The following is a 20503-nucleotide window of genomic DNA, read 5'->3' on the forward strand; positions in this document are numbered from 1 at the left end:
TCTGTAAAAGCTGTCTAGAAGACCAAGTTTATGAAATAGTAATACGTGACCATGAAATTTGAACCCCCGAACCTTCATTAGAGAGGAACTGTATCTGTGAGTGTAAATTTTATGTGCAAATTTGGATTTAGCATTTATTCTTCACCAAGGCATTTATATAAATTACTTTTTATTACTGTTTAATACAATAATTGAAATGAAATGTCGTAATCTTCTCCATGTTGATTATTTTAATAATGGTGATTTTTCAAGTCACATTCTTCCTTTTAAAGAAGTCCAGGTCCTATTAAATATAAGTCAAATTAAAATTTAACTAGTTAATCTTGCAACAAAAGGTCAACTTCACTACAAACTGACAATTATTAATGATAATATTAATGTTATTTATATTATGATATTAATTTTTACTTAATGTTTTTATATTATATACTTATTAATTTATTTAAAGGTTTAAGTCTACTCATTTTTACATATTAATTTTTAGAAGTAATTAAGTTCATTAATCTATATTTAATTGACTTCACTACCAAATAAATATATTTACGTTGTACTCTTTTATGGTACTTCTGGTACCTTCTTTAATTTAATTCTCTTTTTTTCTGATAAAAAAAACTACCAAATAAATTTTCAAATTAAGATAGACTTTGAAAATAATTAAGTCGTACTTAAAAAAGAAACTATATATTAAATAAATAAGCTTAACTTGAATCTTAAATTTAAAAAATAAGCTAAACTTAATTCCTGTGAAACTTAATCTAATCCAATCTATTTTTACTCGCAACTCAAGTCAACAACAAACTAATTAATATACGCTACAGTAGCTTAATTAAGCAAAATATCCATTGGAAAAAATATGGAATTATTTGCAGACAATATAATGAAAGAAGATTTTCTTCCTGTTAATTAATGATTAGCTATAACGAAAGAAGGATTTCAGCTACAAATTGGATTGTTGATATTGAATTGTTGTCCCAGTAAAAAACAAAAAAAGAGATATTGAAATATTGTTGTCTTAGTTGATTATCATTGATTCGTCATTATGTGAAAATAACAATTTACTCAAGGACGTGGTATGGATGCATGGAGTGTAGATTATGATTTAGCGCATTATCATTCTAAAAATGTTGATAAAAAAACTCTAAAAAATTGTTGATGAAAAAGTCACTCAAATCCCGATTCTTTAGTTCAATTTTTTATTTTTTTAGTTATATGATCAGACCTTACCAAAAACTTTGCACATATCTCAAAAGAAACTGTACACAATGGCCGTCGAATGCTTTAGGTTATCAAGGTAATTGTTTAAGGTTTCTTTTTAAAAAAAATGAAAGGGGAATGTTTAAGGTGTTTTGTTATCTATGGACTCAAAAAAAGTATATCTTTAATAAATTTTATTCATTATTAATTTAAGTTCTTAGACAGTAAGTTAATTAAAAATCACTTTTATTAATTTTTCTAACCTTAAGATAATTTTTGCTATCTATTAATTAATTAATGTTAATTTTAACTTTATATTTTTATCACTATATTTTTAATAATTATATTCAATGGTAACTATAACAATAACTATTTATGCAAAACTTATCTAGCTAGTAGCGTCCAACATTTTATTCATTTGAATATATAAACTCTAAAGTGATCACAATATATAGGTTAAAGAAGTATTAAAATTAGGGGTTAAAACATGTTGGGTGGGGTTGAATTTGAGCAATTTTAAGCCTGAACCAATTAAAAACAGTCAAGTTTGAGTTGTTTAGATGTATTAAATTTGTGTAAGAAAACAAGATCCGATGCCAATCGGGTTAAAAATTGAAACGAGTTTTTGTTATGTTAGAAGGAATGCCAAAGGTTAAGAATAAAAAAAAAACATATTTCTTAAAAAGTGGAGGGTTTAAATAGTCATAGGGGTGCCAATAGCAATACCATACCCTTCATATATTTCTAAATCAACCCAACCCGCCAACAAGATTTATAATAATTAATTTCACACTGCTTTCAAGAATTTGTAAAAGTTATGGAAAACATTGTAACTTCTAATATTGCAAAAAAAAAGCCAGAACTCCTTCGGAAACTCCTCGAACCTCGTCCCCATAATCTCCGTCGAAAAGATCGCCGGCAAACAAACCTGTGCGAGAAAAGTTCGAAGCTTTGGATGCTCCAAACTCAAGAAAGAAGCAGCGACACAAGGCTCGTAGACCAAATCGCCAAGAAATTCCTTTACTGCTTCGGGGAGTCCCATTTCGATGTTGTGAACCAACAAAGGTTCTAGATGCGTTCAGTACCATGCGTCTTTTCCCTCTATCGCTTTGTTTCAAACCATCAGAAGCTCTTCAAAGCGCTTCAGCACCCTCTTCACCACCGCCGCACCAGCGTTCGTCGCCACACCGCCATTCTGAGTGATTAAAAAATGAGAGTGTAGCAAAAAAGAGTGATGACGATCACGATTCACGTTTTGCGCCATCGTTGTTGCTGTTAGGCTCCCGGGAAGGGAGCATTTAGCCGGAGAGGGTGTTAGATTTGCTCTTCTGTTGGTGTCGGAACAAGTCTGGTTGGCGTGTTTGGCTCCGTAAATAAAGAAAAATAGTCATTTTGTCATTTAAATTCGATGATAAATGTTTTTTTAAAATAAGAAAATATAAAATTTAATCTCTAAAAATATAAAAAGTGTAACCTGATTATTAAATTTTATCTGTCACCGTTAATAAAATAGATTACATAATATAAAAGAATGAATTTGTCACTCAAATGATTATCAGTGTGGTTATCTTTAATTGTCAATATATAAACATATTTGTTACATAATATTTTTTTTATTTTTTATCTTTCCTATAAGACGAAAATACAAGATTTAATTTCTTAAAGTGTAAAAAATGTGACAGATATGTTCATTAAATTTTGTTTATTATTTGAGATGAGTTAAGTTAAAATCAATATTAAATTACTAATTCGATCATTTTGTCGTAATCATTATAAAATTTTTTAAATTATAATAATTAGTCACGATCTACTATTAACGTTTGAAAATATTTGTCACATTTTTTTATTTTCAGGGACTAAATTTTATATTTTAATATTTCAGTGATGCATTTATCAGCGAAATAAAAAAACGAAAAATAAAAAAAAATATTATATGAATTCATTTGTGTCACGCAGACTATTTTATTAGCAATGATAGACAAAAGTTAATAACTGCATATATTATCACACTTTTTACACTTATAAAAACTAAATTTTATATTTTTATATTTAATGAATATATTTGTCAGTAAATTTTATATTTAAAGAGAAAAGTAACTAATGTATGTGAAGGACAGAAGTGACGTGTGTGTGTGTTTTTTTTTATTAATAAGTTAAGTTGAATTGAATCGACATCAGTACAAGTCAGACTCATTTTCGGTTCAAATAGAAATAACATCTTACAAAAAACAATTGTTGTTTTGCACTTTAAGCAGTTTTTAGGTGTTGTAGACTTGTAGCTGCAATTACAATAGATAAATTCATAATATAAAAGAAATCAAACACTCAACAAAATAATGCGAAATTAAACTTTATGTTTGATCTTTGAAATTTGCTTTTATGGAGTGAGACACGGGAGATGGGTGCCATTATACCAGCAATTATATTAAACGCGTTTTTGGGCCCTGATTTGGGGCTTGAATTGGCTGAAACAATAAAAGAGTAAAATATATATACTTAGGCAAAATGATTCTTCTTCCTCATTATGACATTAATTGATGGTATAATTTTAACTTTTTCAATGAGGCGTAATCCTTTGTTTTAATTTTTCTGAAATTTGTATTTTATTTTGAAGACGGGTCACTTAAAAATTGAAGTTGTTAATTACTTGTTACCCACATGTGAGTATCTTGTGAACTAATTGTAGTGTTCTTTTAAATTTTCTTATTTATTGAAAAAATAAATAAATAAACGGTTAAAAAATAGTTTAAATTTGTTTGTTTTTAAAATTAAAAGTTAAGAATATCACATGTTATTATTCCCTAAAAAAAGCATATGTCAAATCAAGAATGACTCATGATTGTAGGTAAAAAATATATTAAGAGATTAATTGACTTTTATATAATTGATGTTAATTTCATTTGATATGTAAGGTTGAATTACACGTTAAAATATTAGCTGGAAATTTCATGTCTATTGGACGAAATTGTGTATCAAACATACTTGGCAATTGACATGTTGACGTTGGGGTTAGAAACACCTAAATCTTAGTCCTGCATACTGACCCAAAACATAAAGTTTGCTACGGCACTGCTGCTCATAGATGGTACTATACCAATATGAGAACCCTATATATCGTTTTTTTTTCTTATTGAGTATATATTTGGATTAAAGTTTTTAAATTTGAATTTGGATTAAACTTAAGTTTGTAAAAGTACCACAAGTCTTGTTTATCCATAACTAAGTTTTTAGCAAAAGTTATTCACATAATAACGACAAGAGAAATGGAAGCAGCCTATACCGTGAAAACGAGATTGTGAGAGAATCCAATAGCCAAAAGCTTGGTATTTTACAATCCATAAATAATTTTATTATCTTCTATCACCTTCTCAAGGGGTATTTTTTTTAATATCACTCTATTGAGAATGTTAAAACATTCTTGAAGCAAACATTACCTTAAAATCATTTATAAAAACATCTCTTGTTAAACATCCCTCTTAAGGTTTTTTTTTGGGTAAAAACTAAGGGATATTGTTTAACACTTAAAAAGTTGAGTAGTTGTTACACGTATCATTATCTTCCCAACACTTAACAAACAAAATGTACTACAAGACAAAAAAAAAAATCCTTCAACTTTTTTTCTTGTATCCTGCTAACCTTATAATAATAACCATAATTTTTTTTGGTACATATAATAATAACCATAATTAAACGTATACATCAATTTCATTTATTAAATTAAATTAGAAAAAAAAACAATAATTTCTTATTCAAATGTCGTACAACACAAGCCCATAATACTTTATAGTTTCAGTAGTTGGGCCGATCCAACAGCCACTAGTTGAAACGTCGAGTGGGTCCCACACCAGTGTTCCAGTTACGCAATCATTTTCAACTACCGACTCATTTTTGCTTACTCTGGTGGCATCTCCTCCGCACACGTTTTTATTGTTTATCGTCGTCGCTGACTCGCCCACTGCCACTCACAAACCCAACCGACACACACACGCGAACGAGTCACCGACTCGGATTCATCCCTAACTCACTCGCCGCCGTGGCCAACCACAAACCACTGCAAATGGACTCTTCCTCCGACGAGGAAGACGACCACCGCAACCTCGTCGACAACAACCACCGCAAGCCGCCGTCCCCTCCCCCCTCCGCCGCATTCCACGTCGAAGATCTCTCTTCGCGCTTCCGCCGCGTGAGCTTCGCGCTCCAGAAGAAGTACATTATCGCAATCCTCGCTCTCCTCTTCCTCCTCCTCTTCTTCTCAATCACCGATTTCCACCAACTCTTCTCAACACCCTCTTCCTTCAAATTCGATTCCATCACCGATCGAATGAAGGAATCAGAATTGCGCGCCATCAACCTCTTATATCAACAGCAGCAATCACTCTTAACCGCGTGGAACCACACACTCCGAACCAACGCTTCGGATCCGAACCTATTGGAGGATCTCAAATCTTCTCTCTTCAAGCAGATTTCGCTCAACCGCGAGATTCAGCAGATTCTGTTAAATCCGCATTCCACAGGGGGCAATGCAATTGAGCCTGAACCCGATTTAAACGCTACTCTAAACGGCGTCGTTTACGATAGGTGTAGAACGGTGGATCAGAACCTTTCGCAGAGGAAAACCATCGAGTGGAACCCTAGGGATGGTAAATTCTTGCTCGCTATATGCGTTTCGGGGCAAATGTCGAACCATTTGATTTGTTTAGAGAAACACATGTTTTTCGCCGCGTTGTTAAATAGGGTTTTGGTGATTCCTAGCTCCAAGGTGGATTACCAGTACGATAGAGTTGTGGACATTGATCACATTAACAAGTGCTTGGGGAAGAAAGTGGTGGTTTCGTTTGAGGAGTTCTCGAATTTGAAGAAGGGGCATTTGCACATTGATAAGTTTCTGTGTTACTTTTCGCGTCCTCAGCCTTGTTACTTGGATGATGAACGGTTGAAGAAGTTGGGAGCGTTGGGTTTGACTATGAGTAAGCCTGAGGCTGTTTGGGATGAGGATACCCGGAAGCCGAAGAAGAAGACGGTGCAGGATGTGCTGGGGAAGTTTAGCTTTGATGATGATGTTATGGCGATTGGGGATGTGTTCTATGCTGAAGTCGAACGAGAATGGGTGATGCAACCGGGTGGGCCAATTGCTCACAAATGCAAGACTCTCGTTGAACCTAATCGGCTTATTTTGCTCACTGCTCAGCGGTTTATTCAGACATTCCTGGGAAGGAACTTCATTGCATTGCACTTTCGAAGACATGGGTTTTTGAAATTCTGGTATACCCCTTTCTTTCTTTCATTTCCAGTGTAGAGAGTTTTACACTATGAAACAATTAGAAATCATGATAAGTATGACTTTTAGAGTTTAATAGCTATGCATTGTTAATGTAAAATCTTTTACACTGACGACCAATAAAAAATTGTTGGTGGTATGAATTTTAAGATAGTTATTGTAAAAGTCAACAAACTTACCATATGTGATAATTTGTTGATGAATGACGGTGTAAAACTACTTTACATTGTCAGTGCATAACCTATTTTCTCTAACTTATAAGGAATTACTTATATAAGTCAACAAAATTGCCTCACAAGACAATTTGTAATTTATGACTGTTAGTGCATTGACCATTTTCTCATAAACTTATGACGTGAGTATATGATATGTATGTATTGTGTAAGCTGTAAACATTGCCTGTGATCTGCTTGTTTTCTGACAAGTCAATTGCTAATTGTATTTTCATGGCTCAATGCCAAAAAATATGTGTGTTTTGCAATTCTGTTTTGTTCATCATTATTTTTTCTACCATCATGTTGTCTCTGATGATCCATTTTCATGTTTACAGTAATGCTAAGAAGCCAAGTTGCTTTTACCCCATTCCTCAAGCTGCAGATTGCATATTGAGGGTGGTTGAGATGGCCGATGCACCTATCATTTATCTTTCTACAGATGCAGCAGAAAGTGAAACTGGTCTGCTTCAGTCACTAGTTGTGCTGAATGGCAGGCCTGTTCCTCTTGTAATACGTCCAGCTCGAAATTCAGCAGAAAAATGGGATGCTCTGTTGTACAGGCATAATATGGATGGAGATTCACAGGTGAGATGACAGTGTTTCATTCTACTCTTGTGTGCTTTTAAATTTAAGTCAGCACCGTTATTGATCTTAATAAGCCTTCCATATCTGGTATTCTGGTTTGTTTCTGTCCTATAATTGATTTTGCTTGCTTTTTTTGTTTGCATGTGTGCTACATCTGGAAAAATTCTTACCTTTTTGATCCGAAGTTCTAAGACAACCTTGGAAGTGTCGTATATGAAATCTAATTACTCTCATTCTATCATTCAACCTGTCAACATTTTACATTCAGATAAATGGGAGTTTGAGATTTTTAGACACTATGGTATTCAACTTTATTGGTTTTCAGTTGTCCTGCAGTGGTATATTGGCTTCTGCTTGGGAATAGAGGTTAAGAATACTGGGGCCATAATTTCAGTTAATTTAGTGCAATCGCTGAAAAAATATGCCGTGGCTTATAATACAATTTTCTATTGCAAACTTCTAATTGCGTGGTTCTTTACTCTCTACAACTTGCTCTGATCCTTTACCTGTGTTTTGACCACTCTCTTAATATCTTTTGCTGATGTGCAATATGAATATTTTCATGCTGAAGGTGGAAGCTATGTTGGACAAGACTATATGTGCCATGTCTAGCGTGTTCATTGGAGCCCCTGGTTCCACTTTCACTGAAGACATCCTGCGGCTGAGAAAGGACTGGGGATCAGCATCCATGTGTGATGAGTATCTTTGCCAAGGTGAGGAACCAAACATAATAGCGGAAAATGAATGACAACAAAAAAAGGTCTTCTCAAGCCCATGACTCAGGTCCAGCACGTATTTTCTTCTGCCATGATTGGGGATTTGTCAATGTGAGTAGTCATGTATGATAATAGAATTAGCCATGTTATGGATAATTTTTGCCTGTTATACATATTCTTTTGCCATAATGATTATAATTTGTATTTGTTGTATTATCGACACATTGGTCCAGAATGTGCCCCAAAGCAATTGTGGCATTTCAACATTTCATTTCTCTTTTCTCATTGTAAATGGAACCTATTATTGGTACACTAATCATCATTCATCAGACACAATCGCTAACCAGTAATCACGACCAAGTAGCCGTGTATTGAAATTGAATGTATTATCGAAGTTTAACATGTGTTAAAGTATATCTAAGAAACTTTAATAACTGTTAATAACAAATTTTCTAACACATTTTATCAATGTTGATTGAAAATTATAAAATCATCGGTAAGACATAGTTATTGAATAGGAAGTAAATTTTACTAACTTTTGTGATTCTTAATAATTTTCGTTTAATAATATGTTGCTAACATTTCTCCGCATGGTGTAAGCCTGGCAAATCAAGAATTTTTCACACTCGACCAAAACAAACATCTAAGACGCCATGGTTCCTTAGTCTGTAATCTACTTGCTCCGATAGTGTAAGATAGAGCACTACTTTCCTCGGTTTATTGTTTTGAAAAATATAATTGAGAAAATATAAATTGATAAAATGATGCATATCAATATTAGACTAAAATGACATATATATTATCAATTAAAATTTATTAAAAATGAGCGAATCTAATTATTAACTTCTTTAGAGTTGTCACTTGTCAAAATTGCCCGGTCTAATGGGTCTAATGGGCCATCTTGATGGTTTGACGGGCCATACTTTAAATTTAGATGTTCTAAGGTTGTTGCTTCCTGCCCCTCGAAGTTATTTCCTGCACCTCCTTTATGGCTTTCGGAATGGTCAATTCAGAATGTAATTTACATTCTGAAATGTATCCCTTTTTGGTTTTTGAAATGATCAATTCAGAAGGTAAAAACAATATTTTGAAAAGGGTACATGAAGCAGGTGCAGGAAGCAACAGCTATGCTCAAATAGAACTGAGTAAATTGTGGCTTGGTTCAGTGGGTTAAGTGGACTTATTTGGTAAGTTCTAACTTGGTGTAGCCATTTGTCACATAATGATGCGTGCATTCATTGACATAACTTATGTATGGACTTTTCATTAATATGAATGATGCGGGTTTTGTATTATTCCTCACTAGCCAACCTTATGTATTGAATGGAACTGATTTTTTATCAATTGAATTGGATTGAGATGCATATTTAAGTCAATTTAAATTTCCTACTTATATTGAAATTCGTGTTTTTGTTATTAAAAATGTGAGAATTAAAACTTTTAACTTTAAAACTTTCACACAATTAAAATTATTCAATCAGTGTATTTTTTTAGTTAAAATTTATCAAGTTAATGATCACATTTTATGCAGATAACATTTCATATTTCAATAATTAGCTTTACTTTGCACAACATTCGTGGAAGAGTTTATTTTTCACAGTATATAATCAATATAATTTTTTTATACTATAAACCAAATATAAATTATTTCATGTAAAACTTTTAAAACAATCATTAGAAATAAAGTCATCATATATAATAACATGTAATTGGATCACATGTTACTATATTTTAATTAAATTATTTTCACATAAATTTCAAATTCCAAACCATTCAAATAATTATTTGAAATTCATTATAACCATTAATTTTCTAAATAAAAAATGAGATAAATATAAATACTTAAGAAAATTTGGTTATAGCAATTAAAAAACAATAAATAACCAAGTTAGAGAAATTATTCCTTTCCAAAATAAAAAGTTTAAGAAAGTATGATGTAATAGGCGTCTTTTGCGTTTGGGGTGTGGTTTAGTTCACTTTTTTTTTAACCAAAAAATATTCAAACCAAACATAAAAAATATATGTAATTTGATTTGATCCGATTGATTTTTATAGTTTTTTTTTATCAAAACTTATATATTTTTTCATCTTTTAAATAAAATTATAAAAATTTACTAATAGCAAAATACAAGAGTTTAATATGTTAAACATTCTATAATAAAAATCTATCAAATTTTTATCTATTTTAAATCAAACATATTCTAAAAAATTCATCCAAAGAAAAAAATAGTATACATTATATAAATTTCATATATATAATATTATAAAATGTTTTGAAACTCAAATGGTATATATATAAAACATATAATACTAAAGTAGTATATAAGTGTTCCTATTTTGTTCAATTTTATAAATACAAATCATAATCCAAATCAAATCGATTGTTCAAGCACAAAATCATTCAAACAAATCTAAAAATTATGAGTTTAATTTGATTTTTTATTTTTAAGAAATTTTATATTTTTAATTTTGAATCGATTTGAGTTTCAACATTAAATATTAATGATACATAGGACCCTTCAAAACGTTTAGTTGGGTTTGAACACCCTAGACAAGACACTAAATTGCACATTAAATATTAAACATTAAACATATGTTAAAAAAAAACATTAAACACATGATAGTACTAATACATAGGTAATAAAGCAAAAGATACTAATACTTAGGTAATAAAACCTCTCGTATGGTTTGATTTAGGACTAACGACAAAAGGGGTATTTTTTTCAAATTTATTAAATGGGATAAATTTAAATCAAGTCGTAAAATATTTCATGATTTTTAAATTGAAATTCATAAATTATTTTATGATTTTTTTATTGAAGTTGTAAAAAATTTTATAACTTTATTTTTTATTTTTTAAAATATGACTTTAAAGTTGTAAGAATTTTTTTTACGCGACTTTAAAGTTGTAATGTATTTTTTTATTAAAGTCATAAATTATTTTATGATTTTAATTTTTTTTTTGCATGTAAGGTATTTTTCTTTAAATTGTAAATAATTTTTTATTTTAATTATTTAATGAATTGATGCATGTTTTTTTAGTTTTATTTAATATTTTTTTACATTGTTTTATTTAATATATTTTTTATGTTTTTTTTGTAATGTCAAAGATTACTATTTGTTTTGTAAGTTAAAAAATAATTAAAAACACTTAAATTTAAATAAAAATATTAAAATATACTACATATTTATTTAACAAATATATTAAATACATCTAAGAAATACTCATATGGTAAAAGTGAAAAATATAATTATAATAACTAACTGTCCATACAAATAAGTTAATAACTAATATTGTTTCTATTTTTTAATTTCATGTCTCTCTTTAATTTATATTATTTATTTTATATTAATATATTATGTAGCTTTTATTTTAATAATTATTTTTATTATTAAATTATTTTATGTTATTAATATTAAAATAATTTATAAAATAAGATTAATTAATACCGCTGTATAAAATTATTAATATACATAATCATATTTGTAAAAACTAATTAATTTTTTTAAATTAATATTATTTGATAAATTATAAATTAATATTATTTGTTAATGTTAATAACAAACATTCCAATATTTTTGCTAAACAAAGTACATTTTAATATTTTATTTAAATTTAAGTTTTTTTACTTTTTAATTTATAAAACAAATAATAATCCTAATATTGGTGAAAAATATACAAAATATTAAATATAAAAAATAATAAAATGAAATAATATAAAAAATATTAAATAAAACTAAAAAAACATATACTAATTCATTAAATATTTAAAATAAAAAATTATTTAATATTAAAAAATATCTTACTTGAAAAAAAAATTAAAATCATAAAATAATTTAGAACTTTAGTGAAAAAAATCCATTACAACTTTAAAGTGGTGTGAAAAAAATAAAAATAAAAACTTTAAAAAAATTGTAAAATAACTTTCAATTGAGAAATTATTGATCCATTCAAGATATTAATTTAAATTTTACTCCACTTGTTAAATTTTTTAAAAAAAGATGCCTTTGGTCGTTTGCTCGTTTGATTTCCTTTCCCATTATTATTATTACTTCACCACTGTCACTGTTTCTGTTCATCCCTATTCATAGGTAGGTTCCTCTCTTTGGACCACAAACCGCGTCGATTTTTACTTTCTTTCGCCATTCTTTTTTCCTTCTCCAACCCACATTCTTCTTATTCCAGAATATACACCCAAATTCCTCTTTCCTAGGGTTTTAGTCCAAAGGGTTTTGGAGGCATCACCATCACCATGAGAGCCAAATTGTTTGTGTTCCCAATACGAGGCAGGAACTGGTGCTTCTCCAGAACCATCGATCACTCTCTCTCCGCTTCCCATGCTTCCTCTCAATCCCCCTCAACCCTCAAAGACTTGTGGACCAACATCAACGTTGGTGATAAACCCCTTAACACCAAAACTGAGCTCTTTGTCGATTACATCGCCAACAAGGTGACATTTTTCTTCTTTTCTCGTGTCTTTCTCTTTATGGGCATCTCGTTTTTACTCTTTGGCTGTTGTGTGTCGTAGATGAATAATGCTTGGATTGGCTTGGAGAAGGCGCCGGAGGGGTCTTTCAAGAACAAGATTCATGGGTTAGTTTTGTTTTGTTGTTTAGTGGTGAAGTTGTTTATTACTGTAATGTTCTTGATTTCGAGTTTTTTTTTTTTTGTAGGTTGGGGTTGCGGCTCTTGTCGCGGGTTAAGCCCTCTGAGATATTTTTGAAGTCTATATCGAAGGAAATCACTAGTGTTGAAATCATTTATCCATCAAGGTTGGTGCTGGACTCTTTGTTTACATGGCTTGTCAAAGGGTGCTGTTTGTTTGAAGTTTTACTTTTATTTTACTACCATTGAATGAAATGTGTCCTCTCTCTTATTGTTGATCTTTTTGTTGTTTGTTTGTGGTTACTAGATTTAACCGATCAAGTTGCCATTGTTCAACTCTTGCACTTTCTTGATATTCAATGACGATAATGGAGCAGTGTGAATGAGAGATTAAATTATGTCTTCTTTGCATCTGAGGCTTTTCCGGGTGTTTTTATCTTGGATTTTCATTTTAAATATCATAGTTATCCTTGTTTGAGAGAACCTATTTTCTTTTCTGTACTTATATATAGATTTTGTTGTTATGTTCTCTACAGAATAATCTGCATTTTTTGAAAATTTATTTATGGGGAACATGATGTTAAGAAGAAAATTTAGCACTATGGATAGTTTTGCTTTTCTTTTTTCAACCTTGTATACCAATAACATTTAATAATACATTTTCAGTTTGAATGCTCAACTTGTTCGTCGAAGACTAAGACACATTGCTGTGAGGTAATTCTTGCTCCTCCCCATTCTACTGGCTGTGCTAGAAAAAAAATCACTTTCTATGTTAACCTGGAATTTGTTACTGTGTCTTGTGATTTAATTTCAGTGTTACTACTTCAACTTCGTACTGTTATGTGTTTACAGGGGAGCAGTTATCCACCGGAATTACTTATACGGTTTAGTTTCGTTGATTCCATTGACTTCAGCACTTAGCGTAAGTACCCATTGTTATGTTTTGTGTATTTTTACTCTTTAATATGTAATTCATTCTTTTTTTTTTTTTCAATTGATATCCACATCTTAATTTTACATTGCAGATTTTACCTTTGCCTAATGTTCCATTCTTCTGGGTTTTATTTCGCACTTATTCTCATTGGAGAGCCCTGCAGGTTCGTTCTATTGCTAACTTTGTACAGTACTTGCAATCTATTCTTTTCCTCCTCCTGTCATTCACGTGTTAATATGTGTGTCTCAACTTACTAATTTGATGTAAGAGTGATTTTTTTATATATTATAATCTTGACAAGCTTACTGTTGTTTAAATATTCTAAGGTAATTATGAATATCATGAGATGTTGTTTGTAAATTCAACTAGTCAACTTGTATGTTTCAAATGTAGGGATTCGGCAGTGGAAATCACTACGGGCATCATTTGATTTAGAAGTAACTAAAAAAGTTGTATGGTTCTTGTATAGTTGTCAATTTGTCCAAGGATTTGCCTTACATTTTTATGTTAACCTTTGATTAGGATGATGTCATTCTTGATGATCCTTATTCCTTAGGTTCAGACTTGTGAGTATAATGTTTGGAGTTTGGCTTTTGACAACATTTTTCTTGAATTAATTTTCTTTTTAATATAATTTTGTTTAGGGAAGTGAGAGGCTGTTTCAACTAGTCTCAGATAACAGCAAGACTTCAAACACCACTTGTACAGATGAAAAGAAAACTGAGCACAAGGAATCTAAAAGTCAAAGACATAGTTCAAATGAACCTTGTTGGGTAAGCCTTTACATATTCTCTTCTATTAGAAGAGATATTGGTGAGTTCATAGTGCTTCACCTCCCTTGCAGACTTTAAATTATGTCATGCATGAGCTAAAAACTATTTTTGGTATATTCATTTATTGTGTTAATTTACAATTTTCATGTATGTATTAGCTTTTGATGAATTTAAGTGTTGTTTGATTAACTCATGCATAATTATTTGAACAAAAAAATAAAAATTGTGTATAATTATTATTATCCCTCATTGTTTTAAGTTTTTTTGTATACACATGTACAAGATCTCATAAATAAAAAGGAACAAATTTTTGTTGTCACAACATTTCCCGCACATAGTCCAATTCTTAGTAAATATATGATATTTGCTTTTAACAATATCAAGCATACTCACTGACGCATCTCTCTTTGATAAATGTATGAATCAGGTGTTGAGGCCATCCAAAGAACTTGAGAATCTTGTCCATCTAGAAGAGGGTCAAGAGAGTCTTAGTCAACATGCCATCATAAACATTTGCAAGATCTATGACTTGAACCCAGTAGATGTTATAAAATACGAGAAGTCCGTCTTTTAATCAGTTTTGTAACAACTTGCATTAGAATTTTCTATTCAATCATCCACTTACTTCACAATGCCATAAATTTTTACCCATATTTTTTGGTTGATAGTAACTCGTTTATCAATATATGTTACTTGTGAATATTTTTTCTCGTTCTACAATTGACTTAACTGAGAACAATTGAAGGACACATAGCGTGGTAAGGCTCGAAAATTCACCTAGGACACATAGCCTGGTCTGTCAATGGATCCGGAGGAAATTGGGTTCAATTTCTAAAGGGTTCATGAGTTGCTGAGCCACGCTCAGGTTATGTTGGGATGAAATTTGGTTTGAAACTGTCATAGTTGATTTTCTATTGAATATTTCGTATGTCAATTTAGTTTTTGAATTTATGCCTAATCTTTTCAATGAATGACATACATTGAAAATTGATTCTTGATCTAAATCTAGCAATTGGATTAAATAAGTTTTTGAGCCATTTTTGTTATTGGTCTTCCAAATTTAAATTTATATTTTTAATCTTTCAATTCCAAAAAATATTTTTAGTCTCTCTAAAAAAATAAAAAATCCCAATCAATCCTAAATTAATTTGAGAATTTTTATTTATGAAAAGACCTAATTTTTATTTTTATTTTTGAAATTGAGAAACTAAATAAACAAATTTAAATTTAAGAAGTAAAACAAAAATGACCCAAATAAAAAAAAATTAAAAGCATATTTTTGCCGATGTAATTTTAGTAGGAGTGAATCTACTCCATGTGAATATATATTCTGTTATATGTGGAGATTCTTAGATTTATTATTTTTAGTATTTTTTAAATTATGGTTCTACGAAAGAATAAAGATGCATATTAGAATTTTTAATAAGAAAAACACAAAAGCCTTCAAGATATAAAACCGAGTTTATATATATATATATATTTTAGAGGACAAGTTTATATATTTTATTAATCAATGTAAATCCGAAAAAGATTGAACAAGAAATTACCGCTGTCTTGCTCAAAACGTTCCCAGAACGCAAGTTAAAAAAAAAGCCAAAAAAATATTATATTTATAATAATGATGATGTTAAATTTTTGTTTGTTTAATTAGTATTAATATTTTGGCTGTCAAAAAATTACTAGTATTAATATTTTCCATAGAAAAAAAAAGTATTATTATTTTAACAAAAAGTATTAATATTTTAATATAAATTTCTTCTCTCGTATAAAATGGCACAGCTGATGCCAAACTTGATTACAACTTTAATTGAATCACTTGGCATCGCTTCTCCTCTCTCCCAAGAAAGAATCATCAATGGCGATTGAACACGAAGACGATCTCAAAGACGAGAAGAACCCTCGACCTCTCGACGAGGATGACATCGCCCTCCTCAAGACCTACGTATGCTTTCCTCTCTCTAAAACCCTAATTTCCTAATTTCCCTTTTCTGGATTTTTGCCAAGCAGATCTTGGTTTTTTAAGAATCTTATTTTTTTTACTTTTGTTGTGCCATCCCAAAAGAATCCTATTCTAATTTTCTTTCAATTCTGCTGCTAATGGATTCTAATTGCTTAGTATTTTTGGGGAAAATTTACTTTGATGACCTACTTTCACTTAATTCTGATTTTGGATCGTGGGGTCGGTTAAAGTCTGTATCTTTGAACTTCTTTTATTGATTTGGAAATCTAGGAAGCTTAGAGTTTGTTCCGGAAAATGAAAGGGATAAATAAAGATTTCGATAGGTTGTTTTAGATGGCAAGAGTTTGAGGTTGCTAGTTTTGGGGTTTGTGTAATTGGTGTTTGTGGTAGCTACGTGTTCACTTCTAATCAGTGGTTTTATAATCATCAGTATATTTATAATTATAAACAGTCTTTTATTGTGTATTTTGTCTTCCACAGGGTTTGGGACCTTACTCCACAAGCATAAAAAAGGCGGAGAAGGAAATCAAAGATATGGCCAAGAAAGTGAATGACTTATGTGGTATGTGCAAAAGATTTAGTTTGTTACTGCAATTCATTATTCTGCTTGGTAAATAATTTTAATTGTTTAAATTAAAAAAAAAGCTACATCTCATCTTTTTTTTTGGGTGGGTCTTGTTGTGTAGCTTGTGTGCGTCTACTCTCCTTTTCCTTTTTGATGGGTCATGGGTCACGGGTCACAAGTGGTTCCTTAATTGTATTTTTTCTAGATCTAAATTTATTATGTCTTGTCAATACTCAATAGGTGATAGCAGTAGTTTGTTCGTTGCTATCAGTCATTAACCATGAAAAAAAAAACTGAAGGGGCTAATAATTGTTATTGTGTAGATGTTCTGTTTTTCGTTGCATTTATAGTTTATACTGGTTGTCCTAATTGCATGGACTGGATGCTGTTAACACTTGTACACCTCCTTAAATGTTTGCTTCCTGTTGTTACAATAGGTATAAAGGAGTCTGATACTGGTTTAGCTGCACCAAGCCAGTGGGATCTTGTTTCTGATAAGCAAATGATGCAGGAGGAGCAGCCTCTTCAGGTGATTATTTGTTTTATTTAGTGGAATTTGTTCTAAGTGTTTTAATATTTGCTAACTATGGTTATTTATTGAACAGGTGGCAAGGTGCACAAAGATTATAAACCCAAATTCTGAAGATGCCAAGTATGTTATCAATGTGAAGCAGATTGCAAAGGTGCCTATATTTTTGTTTAATAACAATCTTTTCATATTTCCCTTATCTATCAGATAGTTGTTTGAATATATCTGGCGTCACTTGTCAATCAAGATATTTCTTGCTGATCTTGTCTTATGCTATGTGAAATGCCATGATTCCCCCCCCCCCTTTTGAAGTTGCCATGTTGCACCTAATATACCATTACCTTCTGCTTTGATGATGGCAGTTTGTTGTTGGGCTAGGAGACAAGGTTTCCCCCACTGACATAGAGGAAGGGATGCGTGTTGGGTATGCCTCCAATAAGTAATTTGATGCTAGAATGTATAACCATAGAAAGAAGAGGAACTCTATGGCCTTGTTGTATGCTTGTTTGTTTGACCTTCATTTTATCATTGCAGGGTTGATAGAAATAAATATCAGATTCAGATTCCTTTGCCTCCAAAAATTGATCCAAGTGTGACCATGATGACTGTTGAAGAGAAGCCAGATGTAACATACAATGATGTTGGCGGTTGTAAGGAGCAGATTGAAAAGATGCGAGAAGTAAGTCATTGGAATTTTCACTTATTTTACATTTATAATGAAGTAGATAAGTCACGTGTCACTAATTTGTAATTTCACTGCAAGGTTGTTGAACTTCCCATGCTTCATCCAGAGAAATTTGTCAAGCTTGGGATTGATCCTCCAAAGGGTGTTCTTTGTTATGGCCCCCCAGGAACTGGGAAAACACTTTTAGCCAGGGCTGTGGCTAATAGGACTGATGCTTGTTTTATAAGGGTAATTGGAAGTGAGCTAGTTCAGAAATATGTTGGTGAGGGGGCTAGGATGGTTCGTGAACTATTTCAGGTAAAATGCACAAGACTCGTCCTCTAGCTTTTTTTTATCATTGTTTCCATGAAAATAAATCATTTGACTAAAATTTTCTCATTTTTAGATGGCTCGTTCAAAGAAGGCATGCATTGTGTTTTTTGATGAAGTTGATGCAATTGGAGGTGCACGATTTGATGATGGCGTTGGTGGTGACAATGAGGTTCAGCGCACCATGCTTGAAATTGTGAATCAGCTTGATGGGTTTGATGCTCGGGGAAACATCAAAGTTTTGATGGCAACTAATAGGTTGGTTGATTTTATTGTGAGAGCATGTCTCTGCAATGCGAGTCTTTCCATAATGATGATGCATTCCAAATGCCCTTTCAAATTCATTTTTTCTTGTAAGGTCATATCACTGAGTGTCTGTCCATCCTCTTGTTAGAAAAAGAATTACAAATCAAGGTTGCAATATAACTTCCTTTGAAAATGCTGCATGATTCTGTGAATGATTGTCTTCAATTTGGATGTTTCAGTGCTGCTAACCTGGGCTTATGGTCATGTCTTTTTGTCAACAATTTCTAGGCCTGACACTCTAGATCCAGCACTACTGCGGCCTGGGCGATTGGACCGTAAAGTTGAGTTTGGCCTTCCTGACTTAGAGAGTAGGACGCAGATATTCAAGATACACACAAGAACCATGAACTGCGAAAGGGATATTCGATTTGAACTTCTGGCTCGGCTTTGCCCAAATTCCACTGGTACCAACATTATTTTGAAACTGGGAAATTTATAATTTATCTTGTACTTTTGATCATCAATCTATTAAGGATTTCAACATTCTGCTAGTATACTTATTGGTCAAACTTGTTTCTGGTTGAGGGATTTTTTTCTCATTTCCTAAAGCTTTGCTATCCAACATTGTTGCTTCATGCTTTAGAATTTCTAGACATTGGTTTTCTGATAGATACTTTTTGTTGTCTCCAGGAGCTGATATAAGGAGTGTATGCACAGAAGCCGGTATGTATGCTATCCGTGCCCGGAGGAAGACTGTAACAGAGAAAGACTTCCTTGATGCAGTAAATAAAGTCATCAAAGGATACCAGAAGTTCAGTGCAACTCCCAAGTATATGGTCTACAACTGAGTTATTCTTTCATCTTTTCCCGAGACCATAGTAGAACGTACGATCTTTATCTTTATTTTCCCCTGAAAATTGAAGGGCATGCGATTCTTTCTATTTAACTCCTGTTTGAATGCATCTTTGTCTGTAGCAAACGTTTCCTTCATGTTACATCCAAAATTGAGAGCAAAACCTTCTTTTAGCCTTTTGAAGAATATACTTGTTATCAATGGAAGTTGTTCGTTATTGGGGAAAAACCATCCTCGTATTGTCATTTGCATGGAGAAATTGATTAGGATGGATATAAGGAAAATTGATTTAAGTTGTTAAATGAAAATGGTTATTGTGAAAATAAGAACAATATAAATTACTAGATGTTATTTGAATATAAAAAGATGAATGTTCATGATTATATAAGTGATCATACGGTGAATTAATTTTTAATTTTAATCATTTATGCATGATTATATAGGTTAGATTTATAAATAAGAATTGTTTTCATTATATACGCTCTGGAGAAATAGTTACAGTGTATTTTTTATAATGAAAATTGTACGTGTGCCTGTATATCCGAGTTCATTAGTTTACTCACATCGATTTGAATAATCGGTCTATACAAAGCAAAATATCGTATATTTCATTTATTAAATTGGAAAATTAATAAGAAAAAGAAGATTTAGAACTATTTTATCTATTAATACGTTATATTATAGGGTGAAATTAATATATGTACTTGTTAAGTAGAGTTTATTTAATGAGTGAGAATTCTCGTGTAAAGAGTTTTTATCTATTAGTATATGTATTTTAAGATAGAATTAATTTTTCATTTTTATTTCTCTTATTCAAAGTTTAAGATATAATTATTAATTTTTCAATTGCATTATTGTGTTTATACTTGTTAAAAAAAGTAGTATAGAAATATGCAATGAATAAATAAAATGAAAAGGTTAAAAAATAAAACAACTTTGATATAAATAAAAATAAAAATTAGTTACATATACCAATAAAGTTTTTTTAATGAGTTAATTTTTATTTTAAAGAAATATATTTCTTAAAAGAACGTGAGCTTATTATCATGACTTAT

The 20503-nt window shown here is 31.0% G+C and overlaps 3 protein-coding genes across 3 annotated transcripts; all 3 read left to right on the forward strand.

Moving 5' to 3' along the window:
- The first annotated feature begins 5068 nt into the window (after positions 1-5068).
- On the forward strand, positions 5069-8321 carry LOC114418229 (O-fucosyltransferase 36-like). The gene is made up of 3 exons (XM_028383472.1): positions 5069-6456; positions 7023-7272; positions 7844-8321. The coding sequence occupies exons 1-3, from the start codon at positions 5252-5254 to the stop codon at positions 8018-8020; spliced, it is 1632 nt and encodes a 543-aa protein (XP_028239273.1). The 5' UTR covers positions 5069-5251; the 3' UTR covers positions 8021-8321.
- A 3742-nt stretch (positions 8322-12063) lies between these two features.
- On the forward strand, positions 12064-15003 carry LOC114418230. Its single transcript, XM_028383473.1, has 8 exons — positions 12064-12439; positions 12518-12582; positions 12663-12761; positions 13261-13308; positions 13447-13516; positions 13620-13691; positions 14173-14301; positions 14729-15003. The coding sequence occupies exons 1-8, from the start codon at positions 12242-12244 to the stop codon at positions 14873-14875; spliced, it is 828 nt and encodes a 275-aa protein (XP_028239274.1). The 5' UTR covers positions 12064-12241; the 3' UTR covers positions 14876-15003.
- Positions 15004-16100: 1097 nt separating this feature from the next.
- LOC114418231 (26S proteasome regulatory subunit 7) lies at positions 16101-19676 on the forward strand. The gene is made up of 10 exons (XM_028383474.1): positions 16101-16243; positions 16742-16823; positions 17264-17355; positions 17432-17509; positions 17718-17779; positions 17890-18034; positions 18119-18337; positions 18426-18607; positions 18884-19059; positions 19286-19676. Exons 1-10 carry the CDS (start codon positions 16157-16159, stop codon positions 19441-19443), a joined length of 1281 nt encoding a protein of 426 aa, XP_028239275.1. The 5' UTR covers positions 16101-16156; the 3' UTR covers positions 19444-19676.
- The last annotated feature ends 827 nt before the right edge of the window (positions 19677-20503 follow it).

This window comes from Glycine soja, chromosome 7 (assembly GCF_004193775.1).
Source record: "Glycine soja cultivar W05 chromosome 7, ASM419377v2, whole genome shotgun sequence".
Taxonomy (NCBI): Eukaryota; Viridiplantae; Streptophyta; class Magnoliopsida; order Fabales; family Fabaceae; genus Glycine; species Glycine soja.